Source organism: Pogoniulus pusillus, chromosome 7 (genome assembly GCF_015220805.1).
Source record: "Pogoniulus pusillus isolate bPogPus1 chromosome 7, bPogPus1.pri, whole genome shotgun sequence".
NCBI classification, from domain to species: domain Eukaryota; kingdom Metazoa; phylum Chordata; class Aves; order Piciformes; family Lybiidae; genus Pogoniulus; species Pogoniulus pusillus.
In genome coordinates, this window is record NC_087270.1 from 35,924,403 (window position 1) to 35,944,469 (window position 20,067).

Here is a 20,067-nt window from a genome sequence, read left to right on the forward strand (position 1 = left end):
GGCTCTCAATTTGTTAGTGATCATTAAAATATTGCTTCAAAAGCAATGAAAGGAGAACGTAAAAAGATTAAAAATAAGGTATTAGACTGTGGAGAGGGAAACAGGGTAGGAAGGTGCTCAGAGCTGTTGAGAACTCATTTTGGTTTCAATCTGTGCAGTAGAAACAAGAACTCTTAATTCATCAGAAAAAAATATGTCCAGGACACAGTGAAACTCTAACTGTATTTAAATTCTGAAGAGGAAAACTCACTTTGATTCTGTCATTTGATACTGTACACTACAGGCATGTATTGATGCAGCTATACTGCAAATATGTTAATGAAAGTGTAACTTCAAGTTGTGTTTAATGTTTGACTTTATTGTTGCATCAACTACCAGCTAATTGGAATTGAGATTGCATCATGTTAGGTAAAGTCACAAAAGGTGGGCCAGTTGCGTTACATACGAGCATTTAATATAGTCCTTTTTTACATCTTGGAAGATGAAGATCTATATTTCTGCTGACACAGTGTGATACATCATGAGATATCCTTTTTGCAGGCAATGTTTGCTAAGTCAAGTTTGGTGTTACAGATCTTGTTATGTTATTTTGGAGGAAATCTCCTCAAATCAGTACTTTTCTTTGGATTTGTCCAGATTGTTGGGTAGTTCCTGTGCAGCTCATGCAGGGACTAAGCTCTAAGTATTGATTTTGTTACTTTAGTTTGATTTTACAGTAATATTTAATTAAAATATAATCAAATTTAAGAATAGGTAGTAAGTCCTCACTTCCTCTGAAAGATTAGTGTATAGTCCCCATTCATCATTTCTTCAGCCTTCATGAATCTTGCAGAAACAGTTATGGTCAAAGGCTGAAATAATGCCTATAAATATTGTTCCTAAAGTAACCAGGACTGATACTTTGTCTTCTTCATTGACCTTGCTTGTTGACACTGTTTCCTGTTTCTTTGATGGGTAGGACCTTCAGAACACAGGTTACACAGACAGAAGAGGAAAATTCTACGATTTCTCTGTGCATCAGTGGAAATAGTTTAGGTGTTATACCACAGAATGCTTGAGGTTCACAAAGATCTCTCAAGAGTATCTAGTCCAGTACTCAGTTCAGAGTCAGCTAGAGTCCTGGCTTCCCAGGACTGCATTTAGGCAGGTTTTGAGTATCTCCACTGATGAAGACTCCACAACCTGTCTGGCAAACCCATTCCAGTGCTTGATCACCTTCACAGGGAAAAAAAAACCAAGCAGTTGTGTTCAGATAGAATTTTATGTATTTCACCTTGAGCCCATTGTCTCTTCTGCTGTCAGTGAGTACTATCTTTCCTTCATTCCCTCCCATCAGGTATTTGTACAACTTGATGAGATTCACTGCCCTGAGTCTTCTCCAGCCTGAATAGTCCTAGCTACCTTGAGCCTTTCTTCTTGGGAGAAGTGCTTCAATGCCTTATTCTTCATAACCCTTTGCTGGAGTTCTCAATAAGCCCCTGTCTTTCTTGGTTTGGAAGAGCCTGGGAGAGGACACACTTCTCCAGGTGTCACCTCACTAGTGAGGTGTAGAGAAGAAAGATGACCTTCACTCACCTGCTAGCAGTCATTTCCCAAATACAGCCCAAGATGTTACTGCTCTGCAAGAGTGAGTTTCTGGGTCACAGTACACTTCCATCAGAACTCTCAGGTTCTTTGCAGACCTGCTTTCCAGCTTGTCAAGGCCTACCTGTACCTGTGCTTGGCGTTATTCATTCCCAGATAAAAGACAAATTTCCCCTTCTCAAACTTTGTGATTCTTCTTTCTGTACAGTTCTCCAGCTTGGCAAAGTTATTTTGAAGGACAGCACAAACCTGTGGTATGTCAGCTACTCCCCTGCTTTTGTATTGACTGCAGGGTACAGGAGATGTAATGAAGACAGTGAAGGTGTTAAACAGCACTTGCCTGTGTTGAGTGCTGGAGTACACTACTGATGACTGACGTTCAACTTGACTTCTTTGTGATCAGTCTCCTGGGCCTGGTCTTTCAGCTAGTTTTTAATCCATTTCATTTGTCTACCCCATACTTTGTTGGCTTGTCTAGGACACTTCCTAAGACACTTTGGTTTGTAAGAAGATAAAAAGTAATAAATAAATTACAGTCAAATCTCTTAGTTTTGAAAGTATGCTCAATCATGGACATGTTTGGTAGTGAAAAGTGATATTTCTACATCTCCACAGTCATACTTGGGTGCGTATGTATTTAGCACAGTCTGGCATTCAAAACGTGTTTAATAACCTTGGACCTTGCCTTTAACTCTGTTCAGGTAGATATAGTATTAGAATGATTGCACGAATTTAGTCCTCCTTCTCTGATATAGTAAGAAAAAAATAAAATCATCAGGTTCTTAGCTATAGCCTCAGTTATTGAGAAGACTTGATAAATTGTTGAGTTCTACTGGCTTCCCCTTAAAAAACACGATCTGGTCTCTGACTTAAGTCTCTGTGTTGCCTGTCAAGGCTCAAAAACCCAAAGAGGATTTTTTTCAGGATTTTTTCTTAGAGCAGTGACCAAGGCTGCCAGTTCATGTCCAACTGGAGATGTTGAGTATTAACTGAGTCTCTGTCTCTCCTTAGTATCTGAAACTATTTTTTACTTTAATTTGTCCCCGCATAACTGGAAAAGGCTTTGAAGAGTAATTATTAAAGTGTTTCTAAACTGCTGAAAGGTGGAATTAAATTAGAATAGGCATTTGTAGTACTATTTTGAGTTTAGATTTTGGTGATCTCTTTGCTTGCCATTTTAAGAGGTTTCAATTATTTTCTATGGAAGCACTGATAATTGGAAGCAGAATGGCATGTAGAGTTCTGGCTTGACTTCTGTGAAGTCACTCAGAAAAAAAATAATCTGGTCTTGTGAGCTTGAATTATGGTGAACTGTCTTCTTCAGTTAGGTCATTTTTCTTCCAAGAATAAAAATATGTACATGCTTTTTGATTATCCAAAATGAGAAGACAGAAAGACTGTGATCACAGTAATACTCTGGATAATACAAACTGATAGTTTTAAATATGCAGGGTAAGTGTAATGGAAATAAATAAATAAATAAAGCCTAGCTTGCCTGAACTGAGTATCTTAAATCAGTGTTTAATGACTTAGATTGCTTAATTAATGGTAAGATTAAAACTACTACTCCACTTTAAATTCCAGTGCCACTAAACATTGGTACTGTATCTGTACTATTTATAAACCAACTTGAAGCAAGTCAGTGTGTGTTAGCTCCTTTGCTGGTTTATAAACATACCCAAGAGCTTGACTGATTGGCCTACTAAGAATTTAATCCATGCTTGAGTCAGAATCATGAAATGGGCTGGGTTGGAAGGGACTGTAAAGATCATCAAGTTCCAACTTTCCTGCCATTCACTAGACCAGGCTGATCAAAGTCTCACCCACACATCCAGGGATGGGGCATCAGCAGCTGCTTTGGTGCCTCTCCACCCTCACATATCCTCTTTCAGCCTAAAACTGTCACCCCTTGTCCTCTCATGGCGCTGCCTGATTGTGCTGCCTGATTGCACTGCCTACAGGAAAGATGGCCCTCTCCATCTTTCCTGTAGGCCCCCTGTAAGTACTGGAAGGCTGCTAGAAGGTCTCTCTGAATCATTCTTTTCTCTAGGCTGAGAACCCCCAAATCTCTCAATCTGCACCCACAGAGGAGGCATTGCAGCCCTCTGAACATTATTTCAGCTCTCCTCTGGACCCACTCCAGCAGGTCCATGTCTGTCTTTTGCTGGAGACTACACAGCTGAAATGATACATAATCAGTTTCAACTTGTAGTTTTAAGAAAGGTGTTGGTTAAGGTTTTAGAACTTAAAATTAACTTTTTTCTTCTTCCCCCCCCCCCCCCCTTTTTTTTTTCAGGATGGCTTGAATTCTTTGGTCCTTGATCTGGATTATCCGGCACTGAGGAAAAACAAGAACATCGATAATTTCTTAAATAGATGTAAGTTACAAGTGGCCCTTAAAGACATTGTTGTGATCTCAGTCACAGGAGTTGTTAGAAATGTGTTATTGATTTTCATTTTACTAGTTTTAATAACTCTGAACTTCTGTATTCAGAAGGCCTTGAGGACCATTTGTTACAGAGCAGTTTCACTCTAGGAAGTAATTGTATCACTGAAAACACGTTGGAAAGTACCATGTGTGGATTGTAGTGTTCACAACTATAATAGGAAAGATCTTTTTCTGTTACTTTTTTTCATCTTAAATATGTGCAGCAACATAATCATAAAATCATAGAATCAACCAGGTTGGAAGAGACCTGCAAGATCACCCAGTCCAACCTGTCACCCAGCCCTGTCCAATCAACTAGACCATGGCACTTAAGTGCCTTGTCCAGGCTTTTTTTGAACAACCTTCAGGACTCCACCACCTCCCTGGGCAGCCCATTCCAATGGCAAATCACTCTCTCTGGGAAGAACTTCCTCCTGATTTACAAGCATATCATAGTTACTACTCTTTAGAAATTAACTACTCAAAATGCCAATGTTGTCTATGTAGTTTTATTTAATCTAACAGAGAAACCTTTTGTAGATTTCTAAAACTAAGTTATTGAGCCTTAAAATCTGTTGGCACATTTTGGAACCTTTGTGTAAACATTTGTGAGTCCCAAAATTAACTGTAGATAGCTCTTGGAGTTTATTGTGCATATGAAAATGGAAGATTGTTATATCAGAGCAGCTGTTAAGGTTTTTCTTTCTATGTATCTCAACATTTTTTTTTGCTATAGTCAAAATAGTGAATTACTTTCTTTAAAATATAAGTTGCAATGAGTAATCATTGGACCAATTGTGCCTTGTACTGAGATTATTTAGAGACTATATTCCTTTAAAACATACTTTCTATTGCAGATACAAGGCTGAGGGAGCTGGGGTTGTTTAGCCTGGAGAAGAGGAGGCTCAGGGGGGACCTCATTGCTGTCTACAACTACCTAAAGGGAGGTTGTAGCCAGGTGGGGGGTGGCCTCTTCTCCCAGGCAACCAGCAATAGAACAAGGGGACACAGTCTCAAGTTGTGCCAGGGTAGGTACAGGCTGGATGTTAGGAGGAAGTTCTTCACAGAGAGAGTGATTGGCATTGGAATGGGCTGCCCAGGGAGGTGGTGGAGGCGCCGCCCCTGGAGGTGTTCAAGAAAAGACTGGATGAGGCACTCGGTGCCATGGTCTAGTTGACTGGATAGGGCTGGGTGCTAGGTTGGACTGGATGATCCTGGAGGTCTCTTTGACCCTGGTTAATTCTATGATTCTATGATTCTCTTTTGATTACTTACTAGTAAGAGACATTTCTGTCTGCCCTTTGTTGCTCTGAGACTCTTTTGAATATCCAGTTGTGGTCCACATTGAAATGGTTGCTGGTGTAGTCACTTGTAGTGAATTTTATGTTTGGAATTTTGCAGTGCAGCTGTGCATTGTATGTATGATGTGAGGGAAGAGCCCTATCTACAACAAAACCAAACATCAGTGACAGTATCAGTAACTTTTCTGAGCTATTTGGATGCACCTTTACATTACAATGTGGTTTTTGCAGTAGAGTCATAGAATCCACAAGGTTGGAAGAGACCTCTGAGATCATCCAGTCCAACCTAGCACCTAGCCCTATCCTATTACCTTTTTGTAATCAGAAGACTACTATCTTCTGGTTATGAAAAATAGAAACTATGGGAAAACAAATCCAACCTTTGGAACAGGTTTCTTGTTTATTCTTTATTTCTACAGCCCCTGAAGAACCCTGAACATTCTTGCTGTCTCCTGCATTTTCTGAAGCCTGTAGCATGTTCTCCTACTCTTAAGTGCTCTCCCATTGTCATAGCAAATACTATTAAGCCTGCAGTGTACCAGCAGTAACAAAACTCCAAAAATATACTTTCATTCACACTTATGTTACTACCCTTTTTTAAAAAATCAGATGAAAGTTTATAGCTGAAGTAGCCAGGTACTAGTTAAAGAGGTGTATTACAAAGAAAAAAGAACCACAGTAGTTAGGAGTTTTTAGGGGGAGACTTATCCTTACCTACTGAACTTAGAAACCATGTAAGAGCTGACTGGTTTTGCTTACACATTGTGAGGCCATGCATATCTTTTAAGAGTCACCACTGTGACTTATCTCCAGTTTCCATAGTGTCTGGCAAGTTTGCAGATGACACTAAACTGAGCAGGAGTGCTAATATGCTTGAGGGTAGGAAGGGACTGCAGAGAGATCTGGATGGGTTAAATTGATGGGCTGATCTTATGGGAAATCTTAATGCGCTCTTCAGCTACCTGAAAATAGATTGTAATGAGGCTGATGTTGGTCTCTTCTCCCAAGTAACTAAGATGAAAGGAGATGAGTTTAAGTTGTGTCAGTGGAGGATTAGATTGGACATTAGGAAAATCTTTGCTGAGACAGTGGTGAGACATTGGAACAGGTAGCCCAAGGGAAATGTTGGAGTTGCCATCTCTGGTAGTGTTCAGGAACCTGTAGATGTGGCACTTCAGGTCATGGGAATTGTGTTACAGTTGGACTCAATGATCTTGGTGATCTTTTCCATCTTTAGTGATTCTACAACTATGAAAAATAGTGTTTCATAGCTTCTGCATAGCATAAGTAGTTTGTTGGGGTTTTCTAATATTTATGAAGTTTTGTAAATATTTGAAGCTGATAGTATTAGAGCACTGCAACTGAAAGAGTCAGATCTGATACAGAGGTTTGTTTCAAAGTCCTTTCTGGCAGGGGAGTTTGTGTGGTTTGTTATGAACCAGATTGGGGAACTATGCAGAATTCATGCAAAGAGTGGGGTAGCTGGTTGGTTTCTTTCTTTCTGTTAAAATTAATCAGGCAAAAGTAAGAAAAAGAGAAGAAAACAAACGCCTGAAGATCAGTTTCTGATTTTCATTTTACTTCACTGATGCTTGTGCCTGCACACAGAGAGCTGCTGAGATGCAGGAAAAAGTGTGAGGACAGTTTGGTTCTTACTGACATTGCCAATTAATGTGAAGTCACTGAACCCATAGGTCATGTCTGTTTGGAAACTCTTCTGGGGATAGCAGGTGTCAGTGGAAAGGAAGAGCACACACTTGCTTGTTGAAGCCTCTCACTACCTTGGACTTGGAAGAAGAGTTGGGAAATGTATTAAGAATTTATAGAACAGTAAATTGTTACTCTCATAGGTTAGGGAACAGTGAGTTCTTGTCTCTTCTGATTTTACTCAGCATCTGAAGAGCTGTAGCAAATGCCTGGATGAGAATTACTGTCAAAAGGTTCTGACACACTCTGATGAGTGCTCTGTGCCAGGGGCCTGGAGCCTGCATCCCTCCTCAAGGCTTCCCGAAGGCAACTGCAGAGAGGTGGCAGGCCCCTCTTGTGAGTTAGCACTGTATAACGCACGGCGAAGCAGCTGAGGTGGAATTGTTGCTTACAATTGGTTTAATCCACATTTAAAAAGCCAAAAATTGAGCAGAAATCTGCAGTAGTCATCACACTTTTGGTTGATTTAATCACTTCATTGAGAAGGAAAATTATTTTTTCTCCCATAATCCCAGGGGCTTGAATACACCCTGTTCCAGATCTACTGCAACTTGTTCCTAACCAGGTTAATGTTTTATTAATAGCCTGGTTTAATTTAAAAATGAAACAGTTTTGTGTCTCAGCTGAGACAATATTTGATAATCAGCTTGACTGATTATCAAGTGTTTTACTCAAGTTGTGCCAGGGCAGGTCTAGGCTGGATGTTAGAAGGAAGTTCTTCCCAGAGAGAGTGATTGGCATTGGATGGGCTGCCCAGGGAAGTGGTGGAGTTGCCATTCCTGGAGGTGTTCAAGCAAAGCCTGGATGAGGCACTTAGTGCCATGGTCTAGTTGATTGAATAGGGCTGGGTGCTAGGTTGGACTGGATGATCTTGGAGGTCTCTTCCAACCTGGCTGATTCTGTGATTCTACGATACTTCATTTCACAAAGCCACAATGAGCTGCCTGTATTGTAGCATCTTATTAGATGTGACCATTTTGCAAAAGCAGCCTGTTAATGTATTTGATATGCAAGAGGGTTTTTTTTTGCCTGCTTTCCTTTACTAGTCTTAAGGTATTAAGCCAAAGCAGAGCATGTTTTGTTTACAAGAGGCATACAAGTATCCCATAAAATACAACTATTCTTTTTCAGTCTTCTATATTGCTTTAATCAATGGTTAGGATTCTAGTTAATCTGCTGGGGTTTTTGGATGTCTGTGGAACAGGAAAGCATAAGGTAATATTTAATTCATGAAACAATGAGAGGAATCTCACAGTCCTTAGAGAGCTAAAAACTGGCTTACTTGTTTTAGAAAAGAAACTTGAACTTCACTGCATGGGCTTGAGGTAACAAATCATTCATGGTCTTTTCTTTTCCTCTTCTGTTATCCGGGCTATGACAACAGGTTGAGTAAATTCTTCCAAGTCACTTTTTAAGCCATCTGAGATTAGCCAAGTATTGAATCATGTCTTAGTGGCTTGTGCCTTTTTTTGGTGATGACCCCTGCATGTACTCTGTAGCCTATTTGCTGCTTTAACTTCTGAGAGTAGAAAGCAACAACTTTGAGCAATGGTTAAAAATATTTAATCATTTAGAATCTTATCAACAAGAGTAAAAGAGTATGAAGAGTGGATTTTGAGGAAGTCCAAACAGCAGCACAAGGTGTGGTTTCATCAATAAATCTGGTACAATCCAGAAGCTTTGACTCCTGAAAGGGATTAAGAACTTCCTATACATTATCCATCACACTCAAAAGTTGGAAAGCTCTGTTAAGATGATTTGCTGATGGGCTTCTCAATTCAAGAGAAAAATTGAGATACTGGAGCGTGTCCAGAGAAGAGTAGCGAAGCTGGTGAGAAGCCTGAAGCACAGCCCTGTGAGGAGTGGCTGAGGGAGTTGGGGGTGTGCAGCCTGCAGAAGAGGAGACTCAGGGCTGACCTCATTGCTGTCTACAACTACCTGAAGAGAGGCTGTAGCCAGGTGGTTATTGATCTCCCAGGCAAGCAGCAACAGAACAAGGGGACACAGTCTCAAGTTGTGCCGAGGAGGTATAGGCTTGATATTAGGAGGAAGTGCTTCCCAGAGAGTGATTTGCCATTGGATTCGGCTGCCCAGGGAGGTGGTGGAGTCACCATCCCTGGAGGTGTTGAAGAACAGCCTGGGTGAGGCATTTAGTGCCATGGTCTAGTTGATTGGCTAGGGCTGGGTGCTAGGTTGGAGTGGATGATCTTGGAGGTCTCTTCCAACCTGGTTGATTCTATGATTCTGTGATGTTTTGAAGAGGGACAAGCATCTGGGTTGTAATGGCAATGGATGTATTTATAGTAGAAGGACCTTTTAATACAGCTTTGTCACTGGTCCAGCAGCTTGCTAACTGCCTGAACAAAGTCCCTGGAGAGCTGCTTTTGCTGGTTTTTGTCTCCAAGCAGAAAGGCGTTATCTGGTATGTTGTTAATGTCTGTCATGACTGTTATTCTCTGTGCTCCATACTTCCTGTTAGCAACCTAGGTTAAATGTCAGATGCCAAGAAAAATCTTAGAAATTTAGTGCACTGTAGAACTTAAATTGAGTTAAGGAACTAATTGCCCCACTGTTCTTATCTTCATTTTTTTAAGGCCACTCCTTGCCAGGTCTTTGCAGTGGCCTAGGCAGGTTGGGATCTAGTTCCATTCTTAATAATATTGTTGTTGAAAGAGTAGCAATAGGAGAAGTATCAAATGAGCAACTATTACCAAGCAGAGCATGAATTAGTGCCACTTTGTTTAAGACAATGTCTTAGATGTATAAACAAGTTGTATGTCAATGTTATTAACCACTTTTTCCATTTGAGTACTTGGTTGATAAAAAGCAGTACACTTCTGCCACCAGGCTTCCTTTCATTAAGTCGGGGATGTGTGCTCTGCTAGTCAGAGGACTGCTGCTTTTTCTCCAGATCTGTGTAAGACAAAAAAACTTCTTGTGTCTTTTGCATTTTAACTCTGAAGCACCAGCTGATCTGAAGCTGTGCCTTCTAGTTTCTGCTGTTTCTGCAAGGTCTCCAGCAGCTGCTTCTTCCTTATACACCTTTGACCAGATATTATGTGTTTTTTGTTTGGTTTTGGGTGTGTGTGTGATTGCAGCACTTCCTGGCTGTACTTCAGTTTAATTTCTGGCTAGACTTTTGCCTAGGGCAGCAACATTTGACTTAATGTACTCCATAACAGCAGTCATTGATTGACTGTGTCTGGTCTGCGGGGATAAAATTGCACTCCCTTGCATTCTAATTCCTCACATATACACACCCAGGAACTACCCAATACACATTCTTTTAACTTTCAAGATAATAACTTGGATATGATTTTTTTTCATTTTAAAGAGCAGAAGAGCTTGGTTTTTTTCAGCTCCTCCCTACTCCACTTTACATTTCCAGTCAGGTATTGACTTCCTTTTTCACTTTCACTTGTAACCTTCAAGGACATTCTTATTGCCAGCTGTCATTGACTGATCCAAACACTTTGCCCTTTCAGAAACTGAAGCTTCATTTATTTAAAGGTTATAGTGTCATTTTGAAGTAGTAAATAAAAACCTGTCTTTACACACTTGCTATCAAGCATTCCTGAACCTACTTATATTACAGGAGAAACCTGAGTCATAGGTGATGACACTCTCATATTTTAGGACTTCTTCAATCATATGTCACAGTATTTTAAAAGATTCCATTATGTTCTGGGTATGGGAGTTCCATCTAATGTTTCCTTTAAACCTAACATTTTTCTTCTCCTGGGCTTCATGCTGTTGCACATCTCTGAGATGCAGTCTGTGGTTATTTGTGCATAACAGATACTACAAATGCACAAACTCATCTATGTGAAACCTTCTGAAAAGTTTAGTCCTGTACTACAAAGAAAATATTCCTGCACTTTGAATTAGATCATGTTATGTGATACATGAACTAAATCATATGATCCAGTATGTTGCAATTATGGCATTGCTTCAGGGTTTCTCTGAGCTTGCTTTCTTGAGGCCTGTTTTTTGTTGCAGATTAGTTCCATGCTTTGATTATCTGTTCCATATCTGTTAAATTCAGTGATAAAACAGACAATCCATCTGTCCACAACTCCTTCATCCCTAGATTATAATTATTATATTAAACTAAGATTACTGTATATTAGTTAAAGAAGTTAGGAGGGGCAACCTCTACAGCTTATATCTTTTCCCTGGTATCCAGGTACAGAAAATGTGGAAATGGTTCACATCTGTGTCAGATGGTAGGTTTAGACTGGTCGTTAGGAAGCATTTCTTTAACAAGAGGGTGGTCAAACACTGAAACAGTCCTCTTAGAGAGGTGTTTAAGGCCCTAGCCTGTTGTTGCATAAGAAGCATTTGGGCAATGCTCTTAGTGACATGCTTTAACTTTTGATCAGCCCTGAAGTGGTCAGGTAGTTGGACTAGATCATTATTGTAGGTCTCTTCCCCCCTGGACTAATCCTACTTCTGTTGTAATTCCTATTCAATTCATCTTTTAGTAAAGCAAGTAGCATTTCTTCATGCTCAGCATTTCACAGGGATGATGAGACTGGTAATTCCTAAGTTGGCCTCTCATTTGCTTGCTTCATATATTGTTAGGTTTTTCATTGCTTAACTGTAGTGTTTAATGCTTCAACACTTTCGCTTGAGTTCTATTAATGTTGTTCCTAATTTCTGTGTTACATTTTAAACAGAGAAGTGAGTTTCCTCTGAGTTTCTGACCAATAGTGGAGTTATGTAAGACTACATCTTACTCTTTCACCATGTTTAAATCCCTGCTCTTATCTCACATATGTGAAAAGATTTGAAGCCTCTCAGAAACACTTGAAAATAAATTAATGTGATTCCCTCCCTTGTGAGATGTAACATTGTGTTCAAATATGTAATTGTTCATCCTCTCTGTCTTGAAATTTGCTGATATTCCCTCTCTGTTGCTGCTTCCTGTGAATTTGCATTTATTCTTGTCTTGTGCTGGAGCTTCCAAGCACAGTCTTCCCTTCTCAAACTGGAACATTATTTCACATGAGTGAGATAATACACTCGGTGTTGCTGTCCTATGTTTCTTCTCTAAGCTTTCATGATTCACTATAGAACACAGCCTCAGAATTGTATCAGCTCCTTTCCTTGGCCACATTCCAGGTTACTTTACACTTACTGGTACACTGAATTTAGCACATTTGTCTACTTGAGTTTTTGGTTGCCTCTGGTCTTACAGCTTTACTAGCAGAGTCTTTTCAATCTGAGGTGCTGTAGCACCTCTCCTATGGAGACAGACAGAGAGAGTTTGGGTTATTCAATCTGGAGAAGAGAAGACTCCAAGGAGACCTTATTTTGTGGCCTTCCAGTATTTTAAGGGGGGCTGCAAGAAAGCTGGTGAGGGACTTTTTTAGGATGTCAGGTAGTGATAGCAGTAGGGGAATGGAGCAAAACTAGTAGTGGGTAGGTTCAAATTGGATATTAGGAAAAATATCTTCACCATGAGGGTGGTGAGACACTGGAACAGGTTGCCCAGGAAAGTGGTGGAAGCTCCATCTCTGGAGGTTTTAAGGCCAGGCTGGATGGGTCTCTGAGCAACCTGGTCTAGTGTGAGGTGTCCCTGCCCATGGCAGGAGGCTTGGAACTGAATGATCTTTGAGGTTCTTTCTAACCCTGACAATTCTGTGATAATTGACATTTTTTCTTTTAAATCTCTTCCCTTCACATTTAATCTTCCTGAAAGTAGAAACTTTACTTGCATATTTATGTGCATTTTTCACACATTAGGAAAGACCTCTGATGGTCAACTGGTCCAACTCTCTGTGTTAGATCAGGTTATTCAGGTCCTCGTGCAGCTGAATTTGGAAAATTTCCAAAGATTGAGAGTTTGCATATCCACCAAACAATCTACTTAATTCCCCAATTCTCAGGATTCTTTCCCTACAATGTAGGATTTCTGATCTTCCAACTTGTGTATGCTGCCTCCTGTCCTTTCACTTCGCACCTCTAAAGGCCAACTACTTAGACTTCCCCAAGTGGAAAACTTCAGTTCTCTCAGATTCTCTTTGTGCATCATGTAGTCCCACTCTGAGCATCCTGACAGCCTTCCATTAAGCTAGAGAATGTTTACACATTATCCTTCCATCAATGAGCTCAATACTAGACAGCATTCCTTCAACATACTCTCTATGCATTTAGCAAAGCATCCTTGAATGCAATCAGCTGCTCCTCATTCCTATTTGTTCATCATCTTGTTCACTGGGGAGCTCGGGTCCTCTTTCTCAGAGTGCCTTGTAGCTGGTGAGTGCCATCCTGTGCTGTTGTGTGGTGTCATTCCAGCCCAGCTACAGGACTTTGCATTTGTCTTTGGTGAGTTTTGTGAAGTTCCTGTCAGTTCATATACCCATCCCGTCTGGGTCCCTCTTAGGAGCAGCCTTGCTCTCTAGTATGTCAACTTTGAACCACTCACCATTACTCCAGCAAGTTTTTGATCCACCTTTCAGGTGGATTCTCTGTGCAGGTTGGGCTACAAAGATACTTTGAGATGCTGTGTTGAAAGTCACATGGCAGTCAAGGATTCTTGACAGATATCTCAGCATGGAAAGCAATAAGATTAAATATAGTTTGTCTTTTTTGGATCCAGTCTGTTCCCATCCTTGCTTGTCTGTCAAGTGCTTGGAAGTGGATTCCAGAAGGATTTGTTCCATGATCATTGTGGGTACTGTGGTTAGGCTACTGCTTCAGCCTGTAGTGTTCTGCATCCTCATTGTTGCCTTTCTACAACAAGGACAGTCCAACATTTGTCCTTTACTAGTCATCAGCAGCCTCTCCAAGTTGCCATGACCTTTAAAAGGTGACAGAGAATAGCCTGGTAATGGTGTTGACTGGTGCCTTTAGCACACTTGAGATGCATCCTGTGTATGTCATTTGCTTTATTGGTTCTTAACTCTTGACTTCCTCTAGTGCAATACTTCACTGCCTCACACTCTTCTACTAGCTTCGGGCAGTTAAGGGGCCTATGAACAGAGCTTGTCATTGAAGTCTGAGGTAAAAAAGGGAGTGAATACCTTCATCCTCTCCATGTCCTTTGGTACTATATCCCTTATGCTACTCAGAGCAGTGCACCTACATTTGCCTTGTGCTTTCTTCTGTTGCCAGTGTATTTATAAAGGCTCTTGATTCCCTACATAATGCTGTCTAGTTTTAATTCCAGCTGAACGTGGCTTTCCCAATTCCATCCTTGCATGCTTGAGAGATTCCTGATAGGTAGCATGGACCTGATTCCATGCTCCAAACCTTTCCTTATTTGTGCTTGAGTCAAGGCAGAGGTTGCCAAGTCAGCCAAACTGGCTGTCTGCCATGCCTGCTTGATTTCTAGCTAACTAGAACAGATTGTTCTTGCTCTATGAACACGTTGTCTTTGAAAGTCAACCCACTCTTCTCTACCCTCTACAGCAGCTTCCCACGGGATCCTACCAGTGAGTTCCCTGAACAAGCCATAGTCTGTTCTCCTGAGGTCCAAAGGTCTGCTGTTTTCTTTCCTCAGTTCTCTCAGGATCTTTAATACCACCATCTCACAGTTGCTTCAGCCAGGGCTGCAGCAGACTTTGTCATCCCTCACCAGTTTTTTCTTGTTCATGAGTAACAGATCAGAGTGCCTCTCCCAATGGGCTTGTTGCTCACATGGGTCAAAATTCTTGGTAGCCAGGCCATCTCCTGGATTACTTATAGGCTGCCAGGTTGCTCTTCATGAGTACATAGGAATGGTTAAACTATTTACTGGTGTTTGTTATCATTAACTCCCCACTGACAATGTCATCTTTAATGTCACACTGAATTAACTGTATCTCTGATTGTTTTTATTTTCCTATATTCAGATCTGATATCTCCTTTAATGCCTTTCTTGGGATCACTTTCCTTGGTCTTTCACCCTAAATGTGGATCTCACATTGTACACCTCTCCTTCTCTCTGATAATAAGTGCCTACAGCTTTTCATACAATTTCATGCTCTTCCCTGGTAGTAGTCTCGCTTCAGCTAACCTGTTTTGCTTGTTCCTTTGTGAGTGTGTGTGGGAAGCGGTGTCAAAGCTTGTCACACACACGGAAGATGACCTCCAGTATTATGGATTCCATTTGTTGCTCCAATTATCTTTTGTCCTTGTAATAAGAATAGAATTTTAAAGGTCGTTCAGACAAGATTGCGTTCACTAGCATGCTACATGTACAAAAGAATTACCTTTATATATTTTTAGAATGCATCAGAGGTCAGAATTTCACTGGTTTCACTTAGAGATTTCTGCAAGAAAAATGCTGAAAGACCTTATCTGCAAAACTTTGTACCAGAGGATTCTTGAACAGAGTATTATAGACCTAGTTTTATAACGTGTAGAACTACACAACCAGTGAACACTAAGAAACACTTTGAGATGGCCAACAGGTGGTCAGCAGTTACATACACTCAGTATTTTCTGTGGAATTAACAAGGCAATTAGAAGTCATATCCTTGCATGGTCCAAAGTTGTACATGAAGATTACTGACTTGTATACCTCACCATTTGCTGTTGAAGCCTCCAGGTCTGTAGGAGCAGGTTCAACCTGCAGTGCTTTTTGAGTGTAACAGGTACTTCACATTCCTGCATTGCCACTGGATCCTGGCAGAACAGGGGGTGGAAATGAATGATTGTCTGAAAATTCAAGATAGGCATCCCTGGTTCTTCTTCTTCCCAGAGTATTCCTGTAAACTTGTAAATGATTCTTAAAGGTGTGAAATGAGAGTCAGCAGAATCCAAATGATGTTTCAGTTGTTACAGCTAAAGGTAGGTGGGTAATGATTTCCCAACTGTAACAAGAGGGGATGTCAACAGTGGCTGCAGATTTCAAATACCAAGAAGGCTCTAAACACTTAAATAAAATCAGCTTATTTTGACTCAAAATGAAAAGTGCTATTCTGTTAATACATGCATGATCACAACTTCTGTTTTATTTGCTTTAGATGAGAAGATTGTGGAAAAAATCCGAGCTTTACAAATGAAAGCTGAAGACTATGATGTTGTTAAGGTGATTGGAAGAGGAGCTTTTGGAGAAGTGCAGCTGGTAAGAACGTAATGATGTAATGATTAGACAGATTTATGGCTCTAGCCAAAACCTCCCCTAGTCTGGCATCGTTTGTATCTAAAAATGCATTCTGGCAAAGAATAAATTGTATTTTCATTGTATCATGAGATCATTTCTGTGCTTGGTAAACAATACTTCCAAGTTTTAAACATGATGGGCTGGGGGTGAATGACTTGGGAAAGAGTGTGCTATCCTTCAATCAAAATGGACAAGGCAGTTCATGGTAATGACTTTTTTTTTTTGGCTGTGTAATAATGTCTGAAACATTCCTATAAAAGAGCAGCTAATAGTGCAACCAAAAAAACCCAGTTTGCTCTTAAAATTGTGCTGCTTTGATTGTGTTTAGTTGATACAACTCATGTAAAATTTGCTTAATACTGTCCACTTAATATTGTATCATAGACATAATATCTCATTTTAGAATGGGGTTACTTTTTAACTTTATATTGCAGAGGAATTCTACTTAAAAAAAAAACCTCCAAACAATCAAAATACAAAAAGTAACTTAATTTGTCATGCACAGTCTAATATTAATTTCATTTTGGTGTTTTCCAAGTCATACTGTGTGATGAATAGCACAAAACAGTGAGCATATGTACCTAATGCATTGATTTGGATCAATTTTGAAATAACCTGTGGATGTAAGCACCAAATAGAATCTGAGAATGCAGACACCACGAGCTAACAGGCACTATGAGGAGAGGCTGAGGGAGCTGGGGGCGTGCAGCCTGCAGAAGAGGAGGCTCAGGGGTGACCTCATTGCTGTCTACAAGTACCTGAAGGGACATTGTACCCAGGTGGGGGTTGGTCTCTTCTGCCAGGCATCCAGCAACAGAACAAGGGGACACAGTCTCAAGTTGTGCCGGGGTAGGTCTAGGCTGGATGTTAGGAGGAAGTTCTTCACAGAGAGAGTGATTGGCATTGGAATGGGCTGCCCAGGGAGGTGGTGGAGTCACCGTCCCTGGAGGTGTTGAAGAAAAGACTGGCTGAGGCACTTAGTGCCATGGTCTAGTTGACTGGATAGGCCTGCATGACCTTACAGGTCTCTTCCAACCTGGTTGATTCTATGAACTGTGCACCAGCTGATCCAACATTATTTCCTGTGTAAGCATTTTTTAAGAGATAGGAAGCAAGTCAATGGAAACAGGAGCGACTAATTTACAGCAATTGAAGCTTGTTATCTTGTTACTACAAAGTAACAAAAATTACCCTTTTGCTTATGTCTTTTGACATAGAACTCACATTTTGCTGTTTTGTGGTGGTTTCATTCTAGGAAGCTGGGAAAGTCATATTGTCTGGTAATGTAAAGCAGTTTTGGAAAACACAAAGATGTTTGGGAATTTTGTTGAGGAATGGTGACAAGATCCTGTCACTGAAGTGCTTATAGGAGGTACAGGCTGAGGGAGCTGGGGGTGTGCATCCTGCAAAAGAGGAGGCTCAGGGCAGACCTCATTGCTGTCTACAACTACCTGAAGGGAGGCTGTAGCCAGGTGGGGTTGGTCTCTTCTGCCAGGCAAGCAGCAACAGAAGGGGACAGAGTGTCAAGTTGTGGCAGGGGAGGTCTAGGCTGGATGTTAGGAGGAAGTTGTTGTCAGAGAGAGTGATTGACATTGGAATGGGCTGCCCAGGGAGGTGGTGGAGTCACCATCCCTGAAGGTGCTCAAGAGAGGACTGGATGAGGCACTTGGTTCCATGGTCTAGATGACTGGCTAGGGCTGGGTGCTAGGTTGGAGTGGATGATCTTGGAGGTCTCTTCCAGCCTGGTTGATTCTATGATTCTGTGATACATGGTGTATGACAATCAATTATTAATCGTTCATAAAGTTATTTGTATTTTCTGTATTAGTATTGATGAAATTGATTGGAACTGGAGTGAAAAACCCATGACACTGTCTGCATGACTTAGGTAATTTGCAAATATAAATATAATTTATGTGGCAGTTAACAACATTTAATCAGCAATTTTTGTGATTTATGTTGGTTTTGTTAAGGCAACATCTATCATCTAAGTGTCACAACATGAGAACACAGCTCACTCTTTCCTAATTCTTTTTGGGTCATTTGCACTTTGTGCTTTATTTTTTCCAGAAGAATTTAGGAAATATGGAGAGGAGCATTTTCAAAGATCTCTGCTTTCAAACAAGAGTTTAAAAGAATTACTATATCACAGAGTCACAGAATGCTAGATCATCCCTGAGGATGATCTGATCCTTGCTGGCAAGAGGTTAAAAACACAAAAACTTCAACAGAACCTTTCTTACTTGAGATGGGGCTACTGCAGGAAAGCTTTCTGAGAAAGAGTTTGCTCTCTTTCCACTGGCAGTCATGGCAAATAGTTTGTTTCAAGGTCTTGTGTTAGACTTTTTTCCACTGTATATGTCCACCTGCGGTATCCAGCAGAGATGCTCCTTTTTCATGCACTTGCATGAGAAGTCAATGAAGACTTTTTCAAAATAACTTTCATTTTCTCTATAGCATTTTATTTAAAATATAATTTACTGATTTGTTCTGGCTTTGAATGGCAAACCTTTCTTCTTAAGTCACCATGTCATGCCCAACTTAAATTCTACAGTCAAGGTGATTTTTCAGTGTACTTAGAGCAATTAGGTAGTTTGAGAGGTGTCGGAAAACTACTGGTTTCCCTCATCATTATAATGTAATGCATAGTAACTTGGTCAGATAATGATGGGATTTGGGTTTTTTGTTGTGTTATTGCTGTGTTGGGTTTTTTGGTTTAATAAGCCCTTCAAGCTTCAAAACAAAAATGGAATGGAACTCCTACAGAGCTGTTCCATATTTCATGTCAATTTAAAAGAAGACTCTTTTTCTAGAATGTAAAAATACAAATAGAAAGCATAACATTATTCAGTGTTACAGCTGAAAAGCAGTGGATTAATAAATACAGCTGTAGAGCTGAACTAATATTAGCTGATGATGAGGGCACACATACCTAGATTTCTTGCCTCACAAGGTATGATACAAGTTTAAACTACTGAGCTAAGCTATATCTATTTCTACTCCATTCAGAATGTTAACACCACAGTTGCAGATGATGGATTTGCAGTAATCAAAATATTTTGCAACACATTTTGTGATCAAAATAGAAATTTGCTTCAGTGAGTACTAAATGCAGAAAGAACCATAAATAAAACATGCTTGAGTGCATTGGTTAAATTCATGAATGTCATATTATCAGTGTGTGCTACTGTGCTTAAATATTTGTAGCACAAACATCTGTTAAATATTTGTAATTGTTAAATATACCAAGCAAAAAAATGACTGTTAATATACAACACAAAATAGTCAGCTGTGACCTCCTTCCTTAATTTAACTTTTTCCCCAAGCTATCTGCTCCAGTGTAACATTTTCTTGAGAAAAAAAGGTGGTGTGGAGAGCAGCTTCCCAGATTCTAGCAAGAAAGGAAAACACCTTCTCTGCTATTGTATCTTACAGCTAAATTTCTTCTTGAAAGCCTCTCTCCTTTCTTCCTTCTGCCCCCCCCCCCCAAAAATGGAAAAATACAGTCCTGTAAAGTGAGATGAGAGAACTCTAATCCAGGCATCTGACTTTGGTGGAAAAACAATTTCTTTAGAACTCCAGAAGTATTAAACTCTGCTCTTAAAACTCTGGTCTCTGGTTTTACTAAGTCTGTAGTGATGGGGAAAGCTAAGAAAATAATTGCCAGCTGCCAGATCATTGCTTCTCTTATGCAGTGTGGTAAATGAAAATGGCTCATGTCCAGGACAGACAGAAAAAATGGATTATGCTACTTAATGTGTTATTTGTGATTTATGCAGAAACAATAATTTAGGAAAGCACTTCCCAAATTCTTGTTTGTTTTCACTTGAGAAAAAATCCTCTTGATCTGAAATGGAAACATATTCTCAGTTTCTTCTCCCATGTCTAATCATGAAGTACTGTAACATTGCAGTGATGCAGCCCACTGACTCTGTCATGTAGCTGGAATAGAA

At 40.2% G+C, this 20,067-nt stretch overlaps 1 protein-coding gene across 1 annotated transcript in view; it reads left to right on the forward strand.

Moving 5' to 3' along the window:
* The window catches only part of ROCK2 (Rho associated coiled-coil containing protein kinase 2), a 107,315-nt gene that overhangs the window by 38,007 nt on the left and 49,241 nt on the right, over positions 1 to 20,067 (forward strand). The window contains exons 2-3 of the mRNA XM_064146452.1: positions 3,881 to 3,962; positions 15,975 to 16,075. Of these exons, the coding sequence (XP_064002522.1) occupies positions 3,881 to 3,962; positions 15,975 to 16,075 (183 nt within the window). The remainder of the gene's footprint in view (positions 1 to 3,880; positions 3,963 to 15,974; positions 16,076 to 20,067) is intronic.